Here is a 20,035-nt window from a genome sequence, read left to right as displayed (position 1 = left end):
GTAAATATCTAATTTTTTTTGCTAGAAAATTAATCAGAACCCCCAAACATTATATTTTTTTTTAGCAGACACCCTAGGGAATAAAATGGCAGTCATTACAACTTTTTTTCTCGCACGGTATTTGCGCAATAATTTTTCAAACGCCTTTTTTGGGGGGAAAAAACGGTGTCATGACTTAAAAAAGTAACAAAACAGTAAAGTTAGCCCAATTTTTTTGCATAATGTGAAAGATGATGTTACACCGAGTAAATAGATACCTAACATGTCATGCTTTAAAATTGCGCACACTCATGGAATGGCGCCAAACTTCGGTACTTAAAAATCTCCATAGGTGACGCTTTAACATTTTTTACAGGTTACTATTTTTGAGTTACAGAGGAGGTCTAGTGCTAGAATTGTTGCACACGCTCTAACGCACGTGACAATACCTCACATGTGGGGTTTGACTGGTGTTTACATATGTGGGCGGGACTTGCATGCGTGTTTGCTTCTGCACGTGAGATAACGGGGACAGGGGTGTTTTGAAAAAAATATATATATTTTTTATTTTTATTTTACTTCATTTTGTTATTTTTACACTTTTTTTTACATTTTTTTTATCACTTTTATTCCTATTACAAGGAATGTATACATCCCTTGTAAAAGGAATCAGTGTGACAGGTCCTCATCTCTCCTCCAGGCTTACAAGCATGAAATCAGTGAAAAAAAAATCACCGATCACATGCCGACAGCCGCGATTGCGGCTTTATTTACTTCTGGGTACCGGGCGTGACGTCATAACGTGACCCCATAATGGGAACCCTTGTAGATTACTTATTAGCTGCAATAAGACATAAAGATTGAAACGTCATTAGCTATTTATTTTTTTATGCAGATTTTTTTATTAAAATTACTTTATTATTCATATTTAAACTGTTTTTATTTATGTCCATTCCTTTGATGGTACTTTTCAGTGGGGCATAACAAATACAATGGCAAAGTTCTTACTTTAAGAACTTATTATTCTTAAAGTAAGTATTTAGTATGATTTTATGTAGAACAAATGATAAAATAAATAATATTTTTCAGTCGTGCATAACAAATACATTTGCAAAGTTCATTTGCAAATAATCTTACCATTCTTACCACCTTACCATCCTTTGTACTAAAACAAATTTTAGTATTTAGTATGATTTTATGTAGGACAAATTATAAAATAAATAATGTTTTACTTTTTATTATTATTCAAATTTAAACTTTGTTTGTAATTATATTCTTTTGATTTTGTTTGGTATTTTTTTCAGTGGTGCATAACAAATACATTTGCCACCTTTCCATCCTTTGCACCTGAAATGTAATTTTAGTATTTAGTATGATTTTATGTAGAACAAATTATAAAATAAATTATGTTTTTCAGTGGTGAATAACAAATACAATTGCAAAGTTCTTACTTTAAGAACTTATTATTCTGAAAGTAAGAATTTATAACAATTGAAAAGTTCATACTAGTATTTAGTATGAAATTATAAAATAAATAATTGTGCATAACAAATACATTTGCAAAGTTATTTTGCAAATAACCTTACCATTCTTACCACCTTACCCTCCTTTGTACCAGAAATATAATTTTAGTATTTAGTATGATTTTATGTAGGACAAATTATAAAATAAATAATGTTTTACTTTTTATTATTATTCATATTTAAACTTTGTTTTTACTTATTTCCATTCATTTTGTTTTGGTAATTCTTCTGTGGTGCATAACAAATACATTTGCAAAGTTAATTTGCAAATACCCTTACTATTCTTACCACCTTACTATCCTTTGTACCAGAAATTTAATTTTAGTATTTTTAGTATGATTTTATTTAGAACAAATTATAAAATAAATGATGTTTTTCAGTGATGAATAACAAATACAATTGCAAATTTCTTACCGTAAGAACTTATTATTCTTACAGTAAGAATTTATAACAATTGCAAAGTTCATACTAGTATTATCTTACCATTCTTACCACCTTACACCCATCTGTACTAAAACACATTTTAGTATCTAGTATGATTTTATGTAGGACAAATTATAAAATAAATAATGTTTTACTTTTTATTATTATTCAAATTTATACTTTGTTTGTAATTATATTCTTTTGATTTTGTTTTGTATTTTTTCAGTGGTGCATAACAAATACATTTGCCACCTTTCCATCCTTTGCACCAGAAATGTAAATTTATAGCCAGATTCACAAAGAGTTACGCCGCCGGCGTATCAGTAGATGCGCCGTCGTAACTCGGAATCTAAGCCGTCGTATGTTTAAGTGTATGCTCAAACTGAGATACACTGAGAAACACTTATACCTAGCTAAGATACGACGGGGCGTGAACGCTGATTTACGCCTAGAATGCGTAAATCAGCAAGATACGCCGATTCACGAACGTACGCTTGCCCGTCGCAGTACAGATACGCCGTTTACGTAAGGCGTTTTCAGGCGTAAAGTTAGTCGAACAAATAGCTGGCCTAGCCAATGTTAAGTATGGACGTCGCTCCCGCATCGATTTTTGAAAATTTTACGTTGTTTGCGTAAGTCGTCCGTGAATGGGGCTGGACGTAATTTACGCTCACGTCGAAACCAATACGTCCTTGCGGCGTACTTTGGAGCAATGCACACTGGGATATGTCCACGGACGGCGCATGCGCCGTTCGTTAAAAACGTCAATCACGTCGGGTCACCAATCATTTACATAAAACACGTCCCCCTGTTTCTCATTTGAATTAGGCGCGCTTAGGCCGGCCCATTTACGCTACGCCGTCGTAACTTAGGAGGCAAGTGCTTTGTGAATACAGCACTTGCCTCTCTGACTTACGGCGGCGTAGCGTATATGCGATACGCTACGCCGGCTCAAAGTTAAGCCAGTCTTTCTGAATCTGGCTAATTGTGGGTTTTTTTCCGCTCTTTTTTTGTTTATAGCGCAAAAAATAAAAACCGCAGAGGTGATCAAATACCACCAAAAGAAAGTTCTACTTTTAGGAAAAAAAAGGACTTCAATTTTGTTTGGGAGGCACGTCGCACGACGGAGCAATTTTAATTTAAAGCGACGCAGTGCTGAAAGCTGAAATTTTTGCCTGGGCAGGAAGGGGGTATATGTGCCCCAGTAAGCAAGTGGTTAAATAGTCGTGTTTTATACTATATAGAACATTAAATATTTGGAAAAATCCAATAACAGATAAGTCACAAAAACAAAATTCTAAAAAATCTTGTTAAGTAAAATGAATCAGAAGAACCGACACATCACAATGACAATACTATTAATATAAAAGCCAATATTCCGGGATGGGACAGAAGTGAGATTGCCGATCCTTGGAGAACGAGGAGATCTCTACCGGCAACACAATAATCACCTCCTATGGAAAGGAGTTCTCTAAACTTCTACTCATCCATTTTTATAACCAATCCTCTCCACAGAGAGTTTATTCCCGGCTCCATTTCCACTCATTGTTGTTCGGTCTTAATTAACAAGAAATGAGAATTAGACTGGGAATGTATACACCAAACCCTGGGGAACACTTACCAAATAACAAACACAGATAACAATTTAGAAATCCTCAAGGATGAGCAGCATTGTCATGAGACTCGTGTTTGGTAATCAGGTCACTAATAACGTAATGCAGTTATATCTTGGAATACTAACACAATAATGTATTGGTCTAGGTCTACAGTATTTCTACTTGGTAAACTTTATTATTATTTTTTTTCCTTCTGATTGCTTTTTTTAAAGTCAAAGTACAGTGCAAAAACATGGAGAAGTACAAAGACTGGTGGGAAAAATGATTGTGGAAAAATATAAGGCCCCGTACACACAGAATTCAGCCAGAAACTCGGTCGGAGCTGTATTCTGCCGAGAAACCCGGCCGTGTGTACACTTTCGGCAGAGGAAACCGACGAGAATCTCGTCGGGCCAAATAGAGAACATGTTCTCTATTTCCTCGTTCCTCAATAGGAAAAGTTGGCCCGCCGAGATCCTCGGCGGCTTCACAAGAAACTCGACGAGCAAAACGATGTGTTTTGCTCGTCAAGTTTCTCGGCCGTGTGTACGGGGCCTGAGAAGAAGAATTACACTGACAGAAATCTAATATATATTTAAACAAAAACAAATGCAAAACTCGAAGAAGAAGGTATGGGCGGCCGCACACCAAAAAATCTTTGAAAGGTAGCCTTTAATGGTATAAAAGGAAAAAGCACTACAAAGCACAGCAAGCAGTGGGGTCTGTAGCTGACATGTTTCACACTGGGGTTCAGTGCTTAGTCATAGCTTTTTTAGCTATGACTAGGCACTGAACCCCAGTGTGAAACGCGTCAGCTACATACCCCACTGCTTGATGTGCTATGTAGTGCTTTTTCCTTTTATACCATTAAAGGCTACCTTTCAAAGGTTTTTTGGTGTGCGGCCGCCCATACCTTCTTCTTCGAGTTTTGCTTTGTGCATTGCCGGCACACGCGGTTTCTGAGAGGACATTGATTGCATAGTGCACCCACCAGGAGCGGCAGTTTCTCCTTTCTCAAAAACGAATGCAGCTCTGTAATTATTAAAGCAGAGTTCTACCCAAAAATGGAACTTCTGCTTTAAGAGCAGGTGACCCCCTGACATATCAATTTTTTGGGGGGAGCGGAAACCCTCTTTTTAGAGGGCTCCAGCTCCCTCTTCCTCCCAGGGCTCCGTGGCACCGGAAGGAAGTTCACCTCTCACCCTCCCTCTCTGCAATCATCTGGGACACCTCACAGGTCCCAGATGATTTCCTGGCCAATCATGGCGTACAGCGTTCCTCTCGCATGTGCAGTGCGTGCCCGGCTGTGAAGCTACAGCTGGGAGATCACAGTCACGATGCCGGCGCCGCAGAGAGGAGAGGGAGGCGAGCGAAGCTTTGTATGGCTGCATCGCTGGAACCTGGGACAGGTGAGTGTCCGATTAATAAAAGTCATCAGCTAAATTTTTTGTAGCTGTTGACTTTTATATGGGTGTAACTCTGCTTTAACCACTTCCCGACCAGCCGCCGCAGTTATACTGCGGCAGGTTGACACAGCTGCGCGAGCCGTCATAGCTGTACGTCAGCTCTTTAAGACGATGACCGCCGGGCACCTGTGATCGCTAGTGACAGAGCGAGAATTGGGATCTTTATGTGTAAACTCACAAATCCTGGTTCTGTCAGGGGAGAGGAGCCAGATCATGTGTCCCTACTAAGTAGGAACAACGATCTGTCTCCTCCTCTAGTCAGCCACATTCCCCCCACAGTTAGAAACACACATAGGGAACACAGTTTACCCCTTGACTGCCCCCTAGTGTTAACCCCTTCCCTGCCAGTGACATTTATAAAGTAATCAGTGGCTATTTTTAGCTCTGATCGCTGAATGCATGACACTGGTCCCAACGAAGTGTCAAAAGTGTCTGATGTGTCTGTCGCAATGTTGCAGTCCTGATAAAAATCTCAGAACATTGCCGTTCGTAATGGAGTAAGCACATTCATCACGCAGTAACAGACAGAAAAGCACAAATCGTCTTTTACTAACATGAAATCAGCTAAAGCAGCCCCAAGGGTGGTGCCATCTGCATGGAACTTCCCCTTTAGAGTGCCGTCGTACGTGTTGTACGTCACCGCGCTTTGCTAGAGCACTTTTTTTCACAATCGTGTGTAGGCAAGGCTGTTTTAATGATCAAGTTGAAAAAAACTTTGTTTTTTCTAAAGCCTGAAAACTTCATTTTTTAGAACCCGAAAAATGATCGTGTGTATGCGGCATAAGGTTCGATTCACATCTATGCATGTTGAGTGAGTGAGTGAGTGAAAAATGTATATAGCGCTACACATGCAAACTAAATTGCCTCTGGGCGCTTGTTTGACCACTTCTCCCTTGAGCTCAGAAGAGGTGGGTTTTGATCTTTCTCCTAAAGGCCAAGTTGTTCTCCTCCAACCGAATGGAGGTTGGTAAAGTGTTCCAAAGTCGAGGGCCTTGGACAGCAAATCTTATTTCTCCTTTGGACTTGTATTTGGTTTTGGAGATTTGGAGTAAATTTTGGTTCGAGGATCGCAGAGCGCGATTGGGGTTGTAGGCTTTTATTTTGTCGCATACCAAGATTTTTCCACGACTTGTGTTTTTTTACACTGTATATAGCTGGTTGAGTTGAGTTGAGAGGTATCTTGATATAGCGCGGTCTTACCCCGAAGGTTGCTAAGGGGAGGGCCGGCAAGCCACCACATCCTTGATAACTGATGAGCTTCCCCGCTGACAGCTGAATGTAAAAAAAATGGCGGTTAAAAAAAAACATGAAAAAAAACTGTAGGCTCCATACCAGGTCCATACCAGGCCCTTGAGTCAAGTATGGATTTGGAGGGGACCCTCCATGTCCCATGGATCCGCCCAAAATCCATATCAGACCCTGATCTGAGCATGCAGCCTGGCAGGTCAGGAAAAGGAGGGGACGAGCGAGTGCCCCATCCCCCTGTGGACCATCCAAGGCCACATGCCCTCAACATGGGGGGGGGGGGGGGGACAAGGGCCTCTTCCCGACAACCTTGGCCAATGGTTGTTTTGGTCTGCGGGCAGGGTGTTTTTTTGGAATCTGGAAAGCCCCCTGATCCTAGCCTTCCCCCTATGTGAATGAATATTGGGTACATCGTACCCCTACCCATCCACCAAAAGAAAGTAGTGTAGTGTGACAAAAGACAAGAGATGTCTTCTTCCCCGCTTCTTCCTCCTCCGGGCTTTTGCCGCTTCTTCCTCCGGTCTTCCGTTTTCTCCCACTTCTTCTTCCGGTCTTCTTCTTTCTCCTGTCCTCTTTGTCCTGTTTTCTTCTTCCTCTGCCACCGCTCCTCCGCCACCGCTCCTCCCGTCAAACCTCCTCCAATGCTGTGTCTCGCTGATCTGTCTACGCAGATGTCAAGCATTTCTTAGATAACCATGGGGTGTAACCATTGAATGACATTATCCATAGGCTCCCTCTTCATGACATCACAGACCCATCATGACCCGGGTGGTGAAGTCACAAGGGGACAGGCCTCCAGATTACTTCATCTGATAGCCACGCCCCATAGTTATCTAAGAAATGCTTGACATCGCCACAGACAGATCAGCGGGACTTACCATTGGAGGAGGATCGTCGGTGGGAGAGATGTGGAGGAGGGGGGGACACCAGACAAAGAAGACAGGAGAAAGAAGAAGACCGGAAGAAGAAGTGGAAGAAGGAGAAACCTGGAGGAAGAAGTGGGAGAAGCCAGGAGGAGGAAGAAGTGGGGAAGAAGATATTTTTAATAAAGGACTTGTCAAAAACTGTCTCTTGTCTTTTGTCACACTACACTACTTTTGTTTGTTGAATGGGTAGGGGTACGATGTGCCTGTTATCCATTAACAAAGGGGGGAAGTCGGTATCTGGGGTGCCAGGGTTGTCGGGAAGAGGAACTTGTCCCCATCAACATGTTGAGAGCAAGCGGACTGGTATGGTTCTGGGGGGCTTGCTCGTCCCCTCCCTTTCCTGACCTGCCAGGCTGCATGCTAGGATAAGGGTCTGGTAGGAGATTTTGGGGGGACCCCACACTATTTTCTTTTTTTTTTTGGTGTGTTTTTTTCACAATTTTCTTTTAGCCAGCAATTCTTTTTTTTTTTTTTACATTCAGCCATCATCAGGGAGTCCCGCTGACAGCTGATGACTCATCGGTTGTTAAGGACATGGCAGTCTGGTTCCCGACCCTCTCCTTAGCAACCAACTATATACAGTGTAAACAAATTGTGGCAAAATTGCGATAAAAACCCGTTAAAAAACGTGGTACTTGCGCTTTGGATGCGGGTCCATTGAAGTCTATTACATGCAAAATGCTCCATTTTGCAGAGGCACAGAAATGCATTGATGTGAACATGTTCCATAGAAACCCATGTTAAAAAAATTCCCTGCATTTCTGAAAAATGCATCAAAAAACGCATTAGTGTGAATCAAGCTTAAAGGGGTTGTAAAGGTACATTTTGCTTTTAAATGTTATTATTTCTTCTGATAAATCCTCACTTTCTGTTCTTCTGTCTGTAACTCCACACAGTAATGCAAGGCTTTCTCCCTGGTGTGGAGTGTCATGCTCACCCGCTCCCTTGGACTACAGGAGAGTCAGGTCGCCCACTAACACACAGCTCCTTTCTCTATCTGCAACGTAGAGAGCGTCCTGACACTCCTGTAGTCCAAGGGAGGGGGCGAGCACGACACTCCACACCAGGAAGAAAGCCTTGCATTACTGTGTGTAGTTACAGACAGAAGAACAGGAAGTGAGGATTTCTCAGAAGAAATAAGGACATTTAAAAGCAAAACCCCTTTACAACCCCTTTAAGACTGGGGTGCAAATGACAATTCAGGCCTCGTACACACGACCGAACATGTCCGCTGAAACTGGTCCGTCGGACCAGTTTCCGCGGACATGTTCGGTCGTGTGTAGGGCCTAGCGGACAGTTTCCCGGCCTAGCGGACAGGTTTCCAGCGGACAAAAGTTTCTTAGCATGCTAAGAAACTTGTCCGCTAGAAGCCTGTCCGTCGGACATGTCCGATGGTCAGTACGACTCATCGGACATGTCCGCTGGCCCGAGAAGCCGCGCATGGCGTCGAAGTGATTCGACGCATGCGTGGAAGCATTGAACTTCCGGGTTTGCGGACGTGGCGGCGTCAACGTCACCGCCACATCACCGCGCTGTCTTTTCGCGGGGATTTCGGTTTGACGGTGTGTACAACCATTAGACCGAAATCTCCGAGCGGACATGTCCGATGAAAACGGTCCACGGACCGTTTTCATCGGACATGTTCGCTCGTCTGTACAAGGCCTCACAGTCTATTCAGTGTCAGCACTAGATGCAGAGAAAACATTTTGCCGAAGAGAATTGCTAAAGCAATGTAATACAAAACCCGTGTGTTCCTTTTCATGCCTTGATACTTTTTATTTTGTACAATTATTGTAACAATTTATAAAGCTAAATGGTCCCTTGGCGTTTCTACAGCACGAAAAAATACATATCAACATTGTAAGGACAATCACATTGTAATTCTTCTGAGATCAATCTAAAAGGCAGCTGCTCATTTTTTTTTACAGAAATTAATTCCCATAGATAAGAAAATGAAGCTTTAATCAGATAAATTGAACTCACTTCAGCATACATGTTTGATAGTGGTGGAAAACAATGGGATTCATTTGTACAAAAAGAGAAAAGAGATTTGGGACTTTAAATGAGCCTTGTTACTGCAAAGAATGATATATGGAATATATATATATAAAATAAAACTTTATTATCAATCACAATTATGGGCCAGATTCTCGTAGATAGTTTTACGGGCAAGTGGCTGATTCACAAACCGCTTACCTGTAAACTTGCGGCGGCGTCGTGTAAAGTCCACCCGCGCAAGCCCTCCTAATTCAAATGATCCTGGTAGGGGGCGTGGATCATTTAAATTAGGCGCGCTCCTGCGCCGATCGTACTGCGCATGCTCCGTCGGATAAATTACCCGACGTGCATTGCGCTAAATGACGTCGCACAGACGTCATTTGTTTTGATGTTAACGTAAATGGCGTCCAGCGCCATTCATGGACGACTTACGCAAACAACGTAAAATTTTAAAATTGAGACGTGGGAACGACGGCCATACTTAACATTGAGTACACCACCTAGGGGGCATGTTTATCTTTACGCCGCGTATCTCTTACGGAAACGACGTAAAATCACTACGACGGGCAAGCGCACGTTCGTGAATCCGCGTAACTAGTCATTTGCATATTCTACGCTGACCGCAATGGAAACGCCACCTAGCGGTCAGCGTAGATATTGCAGCCTAAGATACAACGGCGCTGGCCGTCGTATCTTAGGCATGTTTAAGCGTATCTCAGTTTGAGAATACACTTAAACATACGACGGCCTTAGATACGGACTTACGTCGGCGTAATTCTTTGAGAATATGGCCCTATATGTTGTCTGAATAATGGGATACATTTTTTAAATAAATAAATAGATACAACCATGTGCAAAGAGGTTTACATAAAATCCAGATATACATGGTTGCCAAAAAAACAGTTTGTTTTAGTTACATTTCTTTTTTTCTTTTTTCGGGTCATTTGTTATGATCGCAATTCGTAAATTTGTAAATTTGAAAATGTGTAAATTCATAAATCCGAAAATAAGAAAGAAAATCTGAAAATCCGAAAGAATTACTAACTATTAACCACTTCAGCCCCGGACCATATTGCTGGTCAAAGACCAGAGCACTTTTTGCGATTCTGCACTGCGTCGCTTTAACTGACAATTGCGCGGTCGTGCGACGTGGCTCCCAAAAAAATTTGGCGTCCTTTTTTCCCACAAATAGAGCTTTCTTTTGGTGGTATTTGATCACCTCTGCGGTTTTTAGTTTTTGCGCTATAAACAACAATAGAGCGACAATTTTGAAAAAAATGAATATTTTTTACTTTTTACCATAATAAATATCCCCCAAAAAATATATAATTTTTTTTTTCCTCAGTTTAGGCCGATACGTATTCTTCTACATATTTTTCTTAAAAAAAATCGCAATAAGCGTTTATTGATTGGTTTGTGCAAAAGTTATAGCGTTTACCAAATAGGGGGTAGTTTTATGGCATTTTTATTAATATATTTTTTTTACTAGTAATGGCGGCGATCAGCGATTTTTTTTCGGTACTGCGACATTATGGCGGACACTTCGGACACTTTTGACACATTTTTGGGACCATTGGCATTTTTATAGCGATCAGTGCTATAAAAATGCATTGGATTACTTTAAAAATTCCACTGGCAGGAAAGGGGTTAACACTAGGGGGCGGGGAAGGGGTTAAGTATGTTCCCTGGGTGTGTTCTAACTGTAGGGGGGGGTGGACTGACATGGGGAAATGACTGATCGCCGTTCATACATTGTATGAACAGACGGTCAGGTATTTCTCCCCTGACAGGCCCGGGAGCTGTGTGTTTACATACACAGCTCCCGGTTCTCGCTCTGTAACGAGCGATCGCAGGGGCGCCGGCGGTGATCGCACCTGCCGGGCACGCGCGTCGGGATCAGGGACGAGTGGGGGGCACGCGCTCACCCCTAGTGGCCGCTTCGCGAGGCGACGTAAAGCTACGGGCTCTCGCGCAGGGGAGCCGACCTGCCGCCGTAGAACTGCGGCGGCTGGTCGGCAAGTAGTTAATATGCCTAAGTAGAGATTGTGACACTGGAAGAAAATGGCAAGATGGCTAACGACCCTCCTCACTCACATTTTTTTTCCTTCATTTTTTTTTCCCTTTTTTTTCTTTTTTATCTCCTTTTTCCTCTCTCTTCTTTTTCTTTTTTCCCTTGTTGGGGGGGGGGGGGGGGAGAATTATAAATGAGAAGACACATACATATAAATATAACATTTCAAACACAATTTTATATAAAAAAAAAAAAAAAAATGAGAAGACACATACATATAAATATAACATCTCAAACACAATTTTATATAAAAAATATTAGGTAGATTCAGGTACATTGGATTAAAGTTACGGCGGCGTAGCTTAGCGTGTTTAGGCTACGACACCGTAAATGGGGGGCATGTTTGATGGTAATGAGGCTTTACCTCACGTTTTTTACGTTTTTAGTTAACTGCGCATGTGCCGGGCGCCTACATTTCCCAGTGTGCATTGCGGCTACGTACGCCGCACGGGCCTATTGATTTTGACGTGGACGTAAACGACGGAAATCCCGATTCGCGGACGACTTACGCAAACGACGTAAAAAATTTGAATCTCGCGGCGGGAACGGCGGCCATACTTTAACATTGTTATTCCACCTAATAGGTGGAATAACTTTAGGCCGGTAAGGCCTTACGGAAACGGCGTAAATCGACTGCGGCGGCCGGGCGTACGTTCGTGAATCAGCGTATCCCCTCATTTATATATTCTACGCTGACCGCAATGGAAGCGCCACCTAGCGGCCATCCAAAAATTTTGCAATCTAAGATAGGACGGCGCAAGATATGTTTAAGCGTATCTCTGTTTGAGCATACGCTTAAACATAGGTCGGCGTAGATTCTGAGTTAGGTCGGCTTATCTACTGATAAGCCGGCCTAACTCTACCTGAATCTACCTATAAATATTCCCCCATATCACAGATAAATAAATATAAAAAGGCACAGAGGAAATATAATAAATATAGCACTAGGAATACACATATATTAACACATTCTTTATAGTCACAAACACCTTTTTACACCCACCTCTTATACCACAACCCCCTACCTTTTTTTTTTTTCATTTTTTTTTCTTTTTTTTTTGGAGGATTCGGATAAACCACCATATAGTAAAGGAAGATAGCATGTAGTGAGCTACCTTTCAAGTGTCAAGGCATTAGAAATGTAAAATGTTAAATGGTATATGTAAAGAAAATATAATAAAGAAGAGATTAAACAAAAAAAAACCCTCTATTTTAATGGAAAGTTCTTCCTGAAAACAATTTGAAATGCTTTTAAAAAATCCTGGTTCCTCAGACTGTAAATGAGAGGGTTGAGGAGAGGAACGATCGCTGTGTAAAAGATGGACACCACTTTGTTACCAGAAATATTGCGATCGGGACTTAAGCCAAAATAATTAAACATAAGAGATCCATAATAGATAAACATCACTGTCAGGTGAGGGGTACAAGTAGAGAAAACTTTACTCCTTTTTCCCCGAGCTTGAATTTTAAGAACAGCTTTGAATATATAGACGTAGGACAGGATGGTCAGTATTAGAGATCCAACTGCAATGAAGCCACCCAAGAGAAAGATGAGCAGAATGTTGATGGAGATGTCACTACAGGAGATCCGAAACAACTGTGGAAGGTCACAGAAGAAGCTTTCTATGATGTCTGATCCACAAAATGTTAATTTGAAGGCATAAAGTGTGTGAATTAAAGAAAAGGTAAAGCTGAGACACCACGCAATGGATACCAACTGTACACAGACTTTCCAACTCATGATCTTTATGTAATGTAATGGCTGACAAATGGCGGTATATCGATCATAGGACATGACAGTCAACAAAAGAATTTCACAAGTGGCAAAGGATACAAAGAAGAAGACTTGGGTCATACAAGCTGTTATGGAAATGTTTCTTCTCTTAATGTGAAGGTCAAATAACATACGTGGGACGGTTAATGTGGAATAACAGAGGTCCAAACCGGCCAGGTTCCCCAGAAAGAAATACATAGGAACATGGAGGTGAGAGCTGGTGACTATGAGGGAGATGATCAGAAAATTCCAAGTTAATGTCAGAAGGTAGATGAGAAGGAAAGAAAAAAAGAAGGGTAGATGAAGAGCTGGAAGGTCAGCCAATCCAGAGAGAAAAAATGTGTTCAGTTCTGTCTGATTTTTCATTGCAATAATTTCACTTACTTTTTTTTTTATAAGAAATACTGTATATATATATTTATATATATACTGTATATATATATTACTTCATTCGTGAATTGTCCAAAACACTTTAAAAATTGCTTTCACAAAGTTGTAATTGTTTTCTTTTTAATGTTTAGAAAATAATAATTACCTATAAGTAAAATACAAAAATACAATTCAAATCGTTTTTTCCTTTTTTTGATTACAAACGTTTTTTTTTATTATTGGGTGCAAAAATATATGGTACAATACAATATGTCATGAAACTAGAGAAATACAAAATCTTTGAGCATACAGCCAGTGTTAAACATGTAATCAGGAGGTACGTTTTGGAAAGGGCCTGTTTTCATACATGTATTAATGTTTATCTAGGATTTAACCCCTCTGGCGGTATTCCCGAGTCTGGCTCGGGGTGGAAATCCTATACCATTAGCGGTATCTTCGAGCCAGACTCGGGATCGCTCGCAGTATCCAGGCAGGCACAGTTACTTACCTTGTCCCTGGATCCTGCGATGACTCTCCGCTGTGTGATCGAGCTGCCGCCTCGCTCGATTCACACAGTGCCTGTGTGCCGTTTCCCTGCGACGTTACGACGTATAGGGGCGGAGAACGGCTCCAAATTAAAAAAAGTAAATAAACACATTACATGCAGTATACAGTAATCTTATAGATTACAGTACTGTATGAAAAAAAATACACACCCCCCTTGTCCCTAGTGGTCTGCCCAGTGTCCTGCATGTACTTTTATATAATAAAAACTGTTCTTTCTGCCTGGAAACTGGAGATTGTCCATAGCAACCAAAAGTGTCTTTTATGTCAAAAGTGGTTTTAGAGCAGCTGGAAAACAGCGATAATAAATTAGAATCACTTGCAGAATTGAGCGATAGCGATTTGTGGGGAAATTCGTCATCAAACAATAAAAGTAATGACAGCGACAATTCTGCAACTGAGTAAATTCCAGTGTTTTTCATTTGATTACATTATTTAATCATTTTTATTATAATTACATTATTATTTTTTATAATTATTTATAATTATTTATTAAATTATAATTTATAATTTTGTGTTTCAAACTTTATCATACCCAGGATGCCTACTAGACCCTTGTTTGGACAGATTTAAGTGAGTTAATTTCTAAGAATTACAGGCCTGCAATATAAAACGCCAAATTTTCATGCAAAATAATTGTACCGCTTTAACCTCCCTGGCAGTATGATTATGTCTGGAATTTTGTACCAAAAGCGGTACAATTATTTTGCATGGAAATTTGGCGTTTTATACTGTAGGTCTGTAATTCTTAGGAATAACTCACTTAAATCTGTTCAAACAAGAGTCTAGTAGACATCCCGGGTATGATAAAGTTTGAAACACAAAATCATAAATTATAATATAATAAATAACTATAAATAATTATAACAAATAATAATGTATTTATAATAAAAATTATTCAATAATGTAATTAACTCAAAATTTGCTCAGTTGCAGAATTGTCGCTGTCATTACTTTTATTTTTTTTATGACGAATTTCCCCACAAATCGCTATCGCACAATTCTGCAAGTGATTCTAATTTATTATCGCTGTTTTCTAGCTGCTCTAAAACCACTTTTGACATAAAGGGACAGTTTTTGGTTGCTATGGACAATCTCCAGTTTCCAGGCAGAAAGAAGAGTTTTTATTATATAAAAGTACATGTAGGGCACTGGGCAGACCACTGAGTGCCCGGATTTTACAGCTGTGGCTTCAGCAGAGCAGAGAGAATTCTCTGCATAAAAAGATCAGGAAATACGTTGTCAAGATCGCAACGTGAAAACAATCGCAATAACGATTCTTGATGATTAATCGTACAGCTCTAAAAAAAAAAATACCTGTAACTGGCCAGACTGGTAAAATTAATAATTTCCCTTGTTTTAGCTTCTAGCCCAGGTTTTGTCCCCCCCGGCAGAGGTAAATTCTGATAGAAGAGGGGGAGGGGAGTCTCCTCTGGAAGGGTCAGTTTAGTCATAGAAATCTGGTGTAGAGACAATTTGCTAAGGGAAGTTACATGAAAATAACAGACAAGGTATGTGACATTTATGGCCACAATACAATGTCATACTCTACACATCCCTATATTTATAATACCGGCATTTCCCTTGACATCTCCGGAGCACACAGGAGTGTATTCATCTGAGATTAATCTAAAACACGGATCCTCTGCAAAATGAATCTCTATGGAAAATCAAGCATCAACTTAATTAATGTATCCCTTAATGATACATGCCTCGGCCCTTTAGAAAAAAAATATATTGTTTTTCGATTTTCCAGACTTTACCCTTTCATCGCTTATTTTACTTACAGATGTTTCTGCATTTTAAAAACGTTTTAAATGTGAAGTTGTGATTCTGGAGATAATCAACAATAACATGCTGTTAGGTTAAGCCAGGCATGCCCAAAGTCCGGCCCGCGGACCAAACGGGGCCCCCCCTGTTGATTTAAAGCGGAGGTTTACCCGCACATGACCCTTTTTCCCCTTAGATGGATGCTCGTTTTGTCTAGGGGAATCGGCTAGTTGTTTTAAAATATGAGCTGTACTTTACAAGATGCATCTTCTCCGCCGCTTCCGGGTATGGGCTGCAGGACTGGGCGTTCCTATTTTGATTGACAGTCTTCTGAGATGCTTCCGACGGTCGCATCCATCGCGTCACGATTTTCCGAAAGTAGCCGAACGTCGGTGCGCAGGCGCAGTATAGAGCGTTCGGCTTCTTTCGGCTACTAGGAAGACTGTCAATCAAGAAGGAACGCCCAGTCCCGAAGACCCATACCCGGAAGCGACGGAGAAGATGCATCTCGAAAACGGTAAGTACGGCTCATATTTTAAAACAACTAGCCGATTCCCCTAGACAAAACGAGCATCCATCTAGCATCCATCTAAGGGGAAAACATTTTTATGGGTGAACTCCCGCTTTAAAATGGCCCCCTGGGGATTTGGATATATATATTGTTTGTGGCCCCCAGGGCCACAAAAGATATATATCGTATTTATCAGTGCTGCCTTGGAGGGGACTGGGAGGGGGCAGGACGAGTGCCTTAAGATTACATGAAGAGAATCTCCTGTTTACTCAGCAGCGTCTCTATTGAAAGTCCCGTCTCCTGGGATGCCATTGGGTGACTGTTCTGTCTATCATAGGAGGTGGGACTTTGTATTAAAGAGGCCATAGAGTAACAATCAGGCTGCACTGATGGCAATGGTAAGTCATGGCACATGTGAGACTGCATTTATGGCACATGTGAGGCTGCATTTGTTGCAATGGTTAGGCTACATTGATTGCAATGGTAAGGCTGCATTTATGGCACATGTGAGGCTGCATTAATGGCACATGTGAGGCTGCATTGGTTGCGAAGGTGAGGCTGCATTGGTTGCAATGGTAAGGGTGCATTGGTTGAAAAGGTAAGGCTGCATTCATGGCAATGGTAAGGCTGCATTCATGGCAATGGTGAGGCTGCATTCATGGCAATGGTAAGGCTGTGCGTGTTATATGCCGATAAATACGGTATATCCAAATAACACGCCCAAGCTCATCTCTTCACCACACACAGCCACAAAGGCAATTGAATTCTTGTTGGGCCGTGTATTAGTTGCTCGGACGAACACACTTAGACAGAATTTGAATGGTTCAAAGAATGTCAAGCAAAATAGTCGGCCCTCAGCATGTTCACTTCATCAAATCTGGCTCTCTTTAAAAAAAAAGTTTGGACACCCCTGGGTTAAGCAATTGGCAAAAACGAATTTACAGTAGTAAAATAAAAATTTCAGAAAAAGGTAAAAAAAAAAGGAACAACAATAACAGATTTAGGAAGGTTTGTTCTCCAGATGTCCCACATAGATTTTGTATCTTTGTGAACTTATAGTAATATAAAGTTAAAATATTAGTAAAATAAATCATTGTTCAAATTTCCAAATAATTAAAAAATGTTTTAGTAAAACTATGAAAAAGAGATGAGAAATTGCCCAGAGCAGCTTTTTAACCACTTCAGCCCCGGACCATTTTGCTGGTCAATGACTGGGTCACTTTTTTGAGATTTGGCACTGCGTCGCTTTAACTGACAATTGTGCGGTCGTACGACGTGGCTCCCAAACAAAATTGGCGTCTTTTTATTTCCAAAAATAGAGATTTCTTTTGGTGGTATTCGATCACCTCTGCGATTTTTATCGGTACTGCGACCTTATGGTGGACACTTCGGACACTTTTGACACATTTTTGAGACCATTGGCATTTTTATAGCGATCAGTGCTATAAAAATGCATTGAATACTAAAAAAAATGTCACTGGCAGGGACGGGGTTAACACTAGGGGGCGAGGAAGGGGTTATTTATGTTCCCTGGGTGTGTTCTAACTGAAAGGGGGTGGGACTGACTAAGGGAAATGACAGATCGCTGTTCATACATTATATTAACATTAACAGACGAACAGTCATTTCTCCCCTGACAGGACTGGGAGCAGTGGGTTTACACACACAGCTCCCGGTTCTCGCCCTGTAACGAGCGATCGCGGGGGCCCAGTGGTGATCGCGCCAGCCGGGCACGAGCGTGACACCAGGGGCGAGCAGAGGGTGCACACCCCTAGTGGCTGAAATTCAAAATCACGTGATTTTGCGCAGCCGAGCCGACCAGCCGCTGTAAAACTGCGGCAGCTGGTCGGCAAGCAGTTAAATGAAAAAACTATAAAAGACAATATGATTAGAAAAATAGACCTGGACTTTATAGGCACCCCAAGGATCTCAATTCTTATGCAATAAAAAAATGATTTTTATTATTATCTCACAAACATTAAACTATAAAACCACAATACATATTACATCTCCACAATGTTTGTCTTCACCAAAGGATGGAGGAAAAGGCACCCCATGGACATTGTATATATACTAGACATGTGCACACTGAAATATTTTGTTTGGAATTTTTGTTTCATCCAAAAAATTAATTTATTTAGTTAATCCCGAAATTCGTTTTTATTTATTTAGTTTAGTTAAAAAATGCATTAGTCTGAAAATCCGAATTAAGGTCAAATCTGTCAATTGAAGGCTTATGGGGCCACATTCAGATAGGTTAGTGGATCTTTAGATCCGCGTAACCTATCTGATTTACGTTACGCCGCCGCAAGTTTTTGGAAGAGTCGAGGAACACGATGAGGAAATTGAGACTCCCGTCGAGGAAAAAGAGAACTTGTTCTCTTTTTTTCTCGTCGAGTTCCTCGACAGTTTTCTCCAAGAAAAACATACACATGAGCGTTTTCCTCGGCAAAAAAGCTCTGCCACCAAGTTTCTTGATGGATTCTGTCGGGGAAAAAGGTTGTGTGTACGAGGCCTTAGAGTAAATTCCTATGGGGATATTTCCTCTCACTTCCTGTTCTTGTCAAGGGTACATGTTTGAATTTCCTAGAATATAAAATGAAATGGGAACTGATCAACTATCAATATGGTAAAGAGGAAGGGTAGGGGGCAAAAGAATAGTTGCTGAAGCTAGACTTGGAGGCATGCCCACCCAAATGTTTGTGGACTATCTCGGTACTGATAAAGAACAATAGAAACTTCGCCCAATCTTTAATCTGTATGACTGTTTTGTATTTAACCTTTTAATTCAACAATTTATATTGTTCTTTATCAGTACCGAGATAGTCCACAAACATTTGGGTGGGCATACCTCTAAGGCCCCGTACACACGGCCGAGGAACTCGACGTGCCAAACACATCGAGTTCCTCGGCGTGTTCAGTCCTGGAGCCGCCGAGGAGCTCGGCGGGCCGAGTTCTCCCATAGAATATTTCCTCGCTGAGGTCCTCGTCGGCTTCCTCGGCCGAAAGTGTACACACGGCCGGGTTTCTCGGCAGAATTCAGCTCTGAACCGAGTTTCTGGCTGAATTCTGCCGAGAAACTCGGTCGTGTGTACGGGGCCTCAGTCTAGCTTCAGCAACTATTCTTTTGCCCCTACCCTTCCTCTTTTCCATACTAATTCGGATGATGGTACGTTGTTATAGCTATTATTTTATATGAGGCTATACTCCAATTTTGTTATTAATATGGTAAATATTATTTAGAGTTTCAGAAACTGAGTGGAGGATTAATTTGTAAAACACATATGGAGGAACTGTGAGGCCGCTTACACACGGTCGGTCCAAACCGATGAAACCGGCCTGAAGTCCAGTTTCATAGGTCCAAACCGACCATGTTTACGGCCCATTGGTCTGTTGTCCTTCGGACAAAAACTAAAGAACTTGCTTTAAAATCAAACCGATGGACGGCTGACTATCAGTCAAAACCGATGGTTAGTACACAAAAACATCGTTTGGGCACCCTGCAGAGTTAATATCTTGTACTGCCCCCTTTGGCAAGTATCACAGCTTGTAAATGCTTTTTGTAGCCAGCCAAGAGTCTTTCAATTCTTGTTTGAGGTATCTTTGCCCATTCTTCCTTACAAAAGTCTTCCAGTTCTTTGAGATTTCTGGGCTGTCTGTCACGCACTGCTCTTTTAAGGTCTATCCATAGATTTTCAATTATGTTGAGGTCAGGAGATTGTGAAGGCCATGGCAAACCCTTCAGTTTATGCCTCTTGATGTAATCCCCTGTGGATTTTGAGGTGTGTTTAGGATCATTATCCATTTGTAGAAGCCATCCT

General features: G+C 41.1%; 1 protein-coding gene across 1 annotated transcript; it reads right to left on the bottom strand.

Annotated features, from left to right (window-relative positions):
- Positions 1 to 12,433: 12,433 nt before the first annotated feature.
- On the bottom strand, positions 12,434 to 13,393 carry LOC120942855 (olfactory receptor 5AC2-like). Its single transcript, XM_040355780.1, has one exon. The coding sequence runs from the start codon at positions 13,364 to 13,366 to the stop codon at positions 12,434 to 12,436; it is 933 nt and encodes a 310-aa protein (XP_040211714.1). The 5' UTR covers positions 13,367 to 13,393.
- Positions 13,394 to 20,035: the final 6,642 nt, after the last annotated feature.

The sequence above is a fragment of the Rana temporaria genome, chromosome 6 (genome assembly GCF_905171775.1).
Source record: "Rana temporaria chromosome 6, aRanTem1.1, whole genome shotgun sequence".
In the NCBI taxonomy this organism is placed as follows: domain Eukaryota; kingdom Metazoa; phylum Chordata; class Amphibia; order Anura; family Ranidae; genus Rana; species Rana temporaria.
Note: the sequence above shows the minus strand (reverse complement) of the source record. Positions and strands in the feature narration are given on the sequence as shown.